The sequence below is a fragment of the Etheostoma spectabile genome, chromosome 14 (genome assembly GCF_008692095.1).
Source record: "Etheostoma spectabile isolate EspeVRDwgs_2016 chromosome 14, UIUC_Espe_1.0, whole genome shotgun sequence".
In the NCBI taxonomy this organism is placed as follows: Eukaryota; Metazoa; Chordata; class Actinopteri; order Perciformes; family Percidae; genus Etheostoma; species Etheostoma spectabile.
The window spans coordinates 11,163,586-11,170,339 of NC_045746.1; the positions used below are offsets into that span (position 1 = coordinate 11,163,586).

The window sequence follows — 6,754 nt, forward strand, 5'->3', positions numbered from 1 at the left end:
TTGGGCATCAGTACTACATAATGCTGCTATAAACATCATAACACATAGACTTTACACACACATACAACATACAATCCACCTTACATTGCAGACATTGCACAAGTATCACTGACCCTCCCCTGTCAATTGATTACCAAGTTAATAAAACCTGAATAATAAAAACAAGCATGGATTTATTAAATGCAGTGATCAAAGTAAAAAAAAACGCCACATGGTAATACCTCATGTCCCAGTTCTCTGCATCCTCCACAGTGTCCGGCAGAGGTCTGTCAGCAGTTTCGGGCAGTGCCAGGCTCAGGACAGCCCCCAGCAGTGGGGAGACACCGAAGATGACCAGAGGCATAGTGGGGCTATGGTCATGAAGCATGTTTATAATGGGAGCTAAGACACCACCTATCCTCGCAAACATACAGGATACACCAATTCCTGTTTGCCTGTAGGTAAACAAGGGAATATCAGTTGTAGGTATCAACCACAGAGACTTTGGGATCATGTGTGGATGAAGCACTTACCGAAGCACAGTGGGGAAAATCTCAGCAGTGTACACATAGATTACAGCAAAGGAAGCTGTTATACCGAACTTCCCTACCATGGCAAGACCGGTTACGACATTGGGATGATCTACAGACACAAGGCGGGAAACCCATTTAAATCAGTTATTTGAGGAGGAGATGAAAAGCGGATGTTTCCAAGGTTTGAAGAACGTTCACAGTCCTGTCAAAAACACAGTGTCCAACCCACCTGCAGGGACAGCGAGCATGAGCAGACAGGCGAGCCCCCCAGTGGCCAGGAATCCGCTTTGGGAGAGTCGGCGGCTGAAGGGCAAGACAAGCAGGACGAGAGAACGAGCCGGGACCTCAATCAACCCGAACACAAACTGGGTCAGGTAGAGGTTTGTCCCTAACTTGGACACGCCCAGAGAGAGGCCGTAATACACCAGCACATTCACAAACCTAGGGTGCAGAGGAGGAAGAGAAAGAAAATGGTCACAGGAATATGGAATGACACACATATAAACTGTATTTAGGTAGGCGTGCATGCAGACATACACAGGCAATTTAGCCTACCAGATGTAGAACAAGATGATAGTCCTCTTCCTCATCTGAGGTGTTCGTACTAGATCCACTGCTGAATAACTCTGCTTCCCTCCATCCAAAATCTGACACTTATCAACCTGGACACGCGAAAACAAAAACGTTCAAAAGATAAGGCTGGCGTGGTGATATTCTACATTTGTCTTATTTTTTCAAAAAATCCAACACAAATCCACACAGAGTGGTATCAATCTTCTCAACTTACTCTTGGTAAGATTTAAATCTGCATTAGGAAACATGGACTTGGGGCTGAGAGCCACACAGAGTGTATAGAGAAGTTGGAAAGTAATGTAACATTGTTGGTTTTTGGTCTTTTTTATGAGTCTGTTGACAATAATAAAAATATACATAATGATATAAATTTGAACTGCTTAGATCAGTGGTTCCCAAACATTGTCATCACATTGTCAAAGACCCCAAAACTGGCACAAATAATACTACGGATCACCATTTGATAATATTTTTGTCCCACGGGCCCCCCATCTGATTGGAGTTTTGCTTTTAAGATGTTTTATTACAGAAAATGTATAAAAACCCATTACCAAAATAGTTATACATTCTGTCACTGTGTTACTTATGGATGGAATTAAAGTGGGAACCCCCTGGAATGCCCTCAAGGACCTCTGGGTGTCAGTGGGACTTTGGTGGTGCCACTTTGGGAACCACTGGCTTAGATAGCACAAGAAGGGTATGGAGTGAATGCAGAGAGACACACGTGTACAGCAGGAGGTAAGACCCGGCCGTTAACAAGTGCTGCCTTGCGGAGGAGTGCGATGGCTTCCTCCATCCTGTCATTGGCTAACAACCACCTGGCAGACTGAGGAAGCACCCTGACAGGAGATAGAGAGAGCGTGACAGTAGAAGGGGAGAGAAGGGAGACGAGACAGAGTGGACAGAGGCAACGGTGAGTGCCAGAAATAAGGGCAGAGGATAAAATGTGGCTCACAAAGAGGTTATTCATGCACAAAGTGGATTTAGTGTTCAGACCCACCATATGTAGAAGATAAGCAGGAAGCCTGGGGCTGATATAGCCAGTTGCAACTTTCTCCAGTCTCGTATAAAGTACGCTATGCCTGCTATCAGCATGTAGCCCAGACCAAATGCGTAGTCAGTGAAGATACCGGCTAGCATGCGCCTCTTGGTGCACGTCCACTCAGTGCCTTTGTAAAAAAACAGTGCAGGGTTTGGAAGGGGTGGAGGGGAGGAAAGGAGAGGTGAGGAGGAATCATGGGGAGTGGGTGAAACTGAGGTTGTGGTGTGGAGCTTTAAAAGGTAAGTGGAAGGAGTGGCAAGGGTTTGATTTGTGGGATTGGGCAAAAATAGCACAACAAAGCATGAGCCATGACACCTCATATCTGCAGATCTGACAAATGAAATCACTCCTTCCTCTAACTGATACTGAACAGTGCTAGTGTCGTCTGTTTCGATCATCCATATGTGAGGAATCTAAACATGGTAGAAAATAGTCTGTAGCCTAGAATCTGTGTTTTGTTAGTACCGAGCACAAAGGCATTGATGATGACTCCGGAAACCGTGGTGCCAACCAGGAAGCGAAGAACTACATAGATGGAGAAGGTAGGCGCAAAGGCCGCAGCGACTCCGAACCCAGTCTGAAGAGCGATGGACAGCAGCAGGATGAAACGCCGGCCGTACCTTGCACAGAGAGAGGAGGAAACGGGAGTTTGCACAAGCATAAATGGAAGCATTAGTGAACGTTGTGACAGGGTAAGACCAGGCTATTCAGGTCAGTGTTAGTGTGTCACAACTTTCACACATTGCCAAAACACCTTTAGGAATTTTGGCAGTATGTGAGAGTTTATGTGTCCCGTGAACATGTCAATTTCTGTCATACAGGAGAAAAACAGTTAATGTTCTATGACATAAAACCATTTCTTCCAGGATGTTTTAGGTACAGACATCAACTAGTTGCTTAACTGTCAGCTTGTCAGTCAAACCCTAGCGTGTAACTTCATCTCTTCAACTCAACAGCATGACTTGCCCTTCTCACAAATGTATATCATATGCCAAACACTTCACATGTGCCTGCCCCTGAAGCCATGCTTTAGAACTGAAGGGTCCGGCTGTGTGTTTTATTTGTACAGAGTCAGGGGCTACAGGGCTCCAGGCTAAAAGAGGGCAACAAAGCCTACCTGTCAGCCATGGCTCCAAATAGCACAGATCCCACCAACAGGCCAAACATGTAGATAGATGAACTGAGACTGTTCAGTCCAGCGTTATTACACACCAGGTCCCACTGGTAGAGGGAAAAAAACAAAAAAGCGTTTGCATGTTACAACACTTTTTCTGTTCATTCAGAGACTGGTGACTGTGCGTGTGTTCAAGCAGGAGTCACTTGTGTGTCTACTCCAAAGTGAGTCCATATTGACGTTATGGAATGTACCAAGGCTGCATTCCAGATGGACAGAGCAGAGGCTGCAGTTTTCCTGTGTTTTTTTTTTTTTTAAGTAAAATGAATAACTGTCATTGGGAAAATGGGACTATGCACCATTAGAGAACAAATATTAATACATATGATAAGTGTGGGTCCTGCTTTATTGAGTTTCCCTGTGTCAAAACATAGCTTTGTAGAAGTAGGTTGGGGAGTTCTTTCTTTGTTTTTTGCCAAAAGTTAGGCACCAATGGCTCCCTAGATGGTTAATCCGGTTTTGTATGGTACTCGGTTCATCTGTCATCACAATTATATCAGGACTTTGTGTGTGTAATCTATGGGGCGCCGTTTGTAAAGCAGCTCATGCTGAAAAATAACAGCAACATTTTGTCACGTTAAGCTCCAAACAATGTTTAAAAAACTGCTAGGAATTTTTTAGGGTCACTTTTTTGCACATTCACAACAATATTTGTCAACTTAGAGATGTTTTAAATAGTTAAATCCAAATATTAAACCTTACATCTAAATGTTAAATGTTAAATCTAAAACTAAATGTTGAATCTAAAACTAAATGTTAAATCTAAAACTGAATGTTAAATCTAAAACTAAATGTTGAATCTAAAACTAAATGTTAAATCTAAATCTAAATAATCTAACCCTAAAAGTAAATGTTAAATGTAATTGTTAAATCTAAATGTAAATGTTAAATCTAAATCTTAACAATCCAACCCTACAAAAAATGTAAATGTAAATCGAAATGTTACATCGAAATGTTAAATCGAAATCTAAATGTTAAATCGAAATCTAAAAATCTAACCCTAAATGTAAATGTTTAATGTAAATGTTTAATGTAAATGTTAAATGTAAATGTTAAATCTAAATCTTAACAATCCAACCCTACATGTAAATGTTAAATCGAAATGTTAAATCGAAATGTTAAATCGAAATCGAAATGTTAAATCTAAATCTAAATAATCTAACCCTAAATGTAAATGTTTAATGTAAATGTTAAATGTAAATGTTAAATGTAAATGTTAAATCTAAATCTTAAATCTAAATCTAAATGTTAAATTTAAATCTAAAGTTAAATATTAAATCTAAATGGTAAATCTAAATGTTTCGGGTGAAACTATATATTTAACTAATATGCTAATTCATAATGTCGGTAACCGGAAGTACCAATATAAAAGCTTGAGGAGGTCAGTGTATGTTTATAGAGTCATAAAACGAATAAAAACCATCTCATCTGGGGAAAGGGACTCTCGGACATGGATATTCGCGACTAACTAAAATTATAAAACATACATAAACAGGATTTGAAGAGTACTTTAAGTTTTTAGTGACACTTTTATGAAGGGTGTGGGACTTATGACCTGTAGATACCATAGCCAGCCATAAGGGGGGCAAGCAAGAGCCTATCCCTGCCTGCCCCCGACCAGGTACGGTACTGTTGACCATGGGCGCTCTGCGAAATGTCCAACGAATCGGCGTTAGCCGAGAACATTCGCAGAGCTGTCCTGGTGGCGATACAATAATTTTCAATGGCGACAGCTGTTGGACTTTATGCAAGCAAACATGACAGATCAGTCAGACAGCTACAGGTCATAATTCCCACACCATTCATAAAAGTGACCCTAAAAACTCAAAGTACTCTTCAAATCCAGTTTCTCCAAACGTGTTTATTATTTTAGGCAGTTATTATCAAATGAGATGATTTGTTTTTTGACACTATAAACACACACTGACCTCCTTCAGCTTTTATTTTGGTACTTTGGGATTTTTTAATTTGCACATTAGTTAAATCTACAGCTTCACCCAAAACATTTAGATTCAACATTCAGATTTAGATTTAACATTTAGATTTGATATTTAGATTCAACATTTAAATTTAGATTTAATATTTAGATTTAACATTTACATTTAACATTTACATTTAGATTTTAGATTTAACATTTAGCATTTAGCATTTAGATTTAGATTTAACATTTAGATTTAGATTTTAGATTTTAGATTTAGATTTAGATTTAGATTTTAGATTTTAGATTTGACATTTAACATTTAGCATTTAGATTTAGATTTGACATTTAACATTTAGCATTTAGATTTAGATTTTAGATTTTAGATTTAGATTTAGATTTGACATTTAACATTTAACATTTAGATTTAGATTTTAGATTTAAAATTTAGCATTTAGATTTAACATTTAGGTGTAGCATTTAATATTTAGATTTGACTATTTAAAATATTTCTAAGTTGAAAAATATTGTTGAAAAAAGTGACCCTAAAAATCCATAGCAGTTTTTTAAACATAGTTTGAAGCTAAATGTGACAAAATGTTGCTGTTATTTTCAGCGTGAGCTGCTCTACAAACGGCGCCCCATAGTAATCCCTGTGTGGCCTTAATACTTTGTGATAAAGTCCACTTTTGTTTTGTTTGTTTTTTATAAGAAATTTTCCCAGACTCGGATGATTATCATGCAATAGGAGCAAACTGATCATTCATTGTGAGTGGACCAGTCCACCAGTTTCCATGCAAGAACATGAATTATTAAATTGCATACTTTTCATCTTTGCACATCAAAAGCATCCTACTGTACCTCGGTGACTGTTGTACTCTGGAAAGTGTCCTGGCTGTACACCCATCCCTGGGTACAAGGGACACGCTCAGTCCGGTTGCTCTCCAGCAGATCATCGGATGAAAAGCAGGAGCCATCCGAGAGGCTGAAGTTCAGGCTGAGCGTACCGGGGAAATGGGACTGATTCCCGGCTACTGAGATCGAGCTCTCGCGGCAGTGGTGGGGCGGCGTGGATCCAGTAAAGACGCTCACCATCATATGGAACGCGAGGAGGATTTGGGGTAAACAAATCCAGATGTACAGAATTTTCTGAAATTTTCCAAAGCCTCCGACGGCAGAGAGGATCTGGTCGAAATTCATTTTTTTTGGGGGGGGATATATAGTTCAATTTGGAGGCTCTATTCCAACGGATCAACCAGTGAGAAGGAGGCGGAAGGCTGACAACAACAAGTCAGAGGGGCGAAGGGGAGCCGTGTGTAGATCAGGAGGGTAAACGGTCTGCATTGATTCCCATGTGCTTCTTTTGTCAGTACAGTAGCCAGCCGTTAACGACATGCATCTTATCAGTCTTGAAATGACTTGAAGAAAACCCCATCGTCTCACCTTGCTGCATGCACTGGCATCTTATTATCTCCAAACCAGGGTTCAGACAAGTCGATTAATTAAGTGCAAAGGTGTATCAGTCCCCCCCCCCC

At 40.1% G+C, this 6,754-nt stretch overlaps 1 protein-coding gene across 1 annotated transcript in view; it reads right to left on the reverse strand.

The window, feature by feature from the left end:
• si:dkey-166k12.1 (solute carrier family 22 member 13) overlaps window positions 1-6,419 on the reverse strand; it is an 8,034-nt gene extending 1,615 nt beyond the window's left edge. Inside the window, exons 1-9 of the mRNA XM_032534985.1 lie at window positions 6,081-6,419; window positions 3,245-3,348; window positions 2,593-2,747; window positions 2,086-2,254; window positions 1,810-1,924; window positions 1,068-1,174; window positions 742-953; window positions 513-621; window positions 222-434 (exon numbers count right to left, since the gene is read on the reverse strand). Of these exons, the coding sequence (XP_032390876.1) occupies window positions 222-434; window positions 513-621; window positions 742-953; window positions 1,068-1,174; window positions 1,810-1,924; window positions 2,086-2,254; window positions 2,593-2,747; window positions 3,245-3,348; window positions 6,081-6,419 (1,523 nt within the window). The remainder of the gene's footprint in view (window positions 1-221; window positions 435-512; window positions 622-741; window positions 954-1,067; window positions 1,175-1,809; window positions 1,925-2,085; window positions 2,255-2,592; window positions 2,748-3,244; window positions 3,349-6,080) is intronic.
• Between the last annotated feature and the right edge of the window lie 335 nt (window positions 6,420-6,754).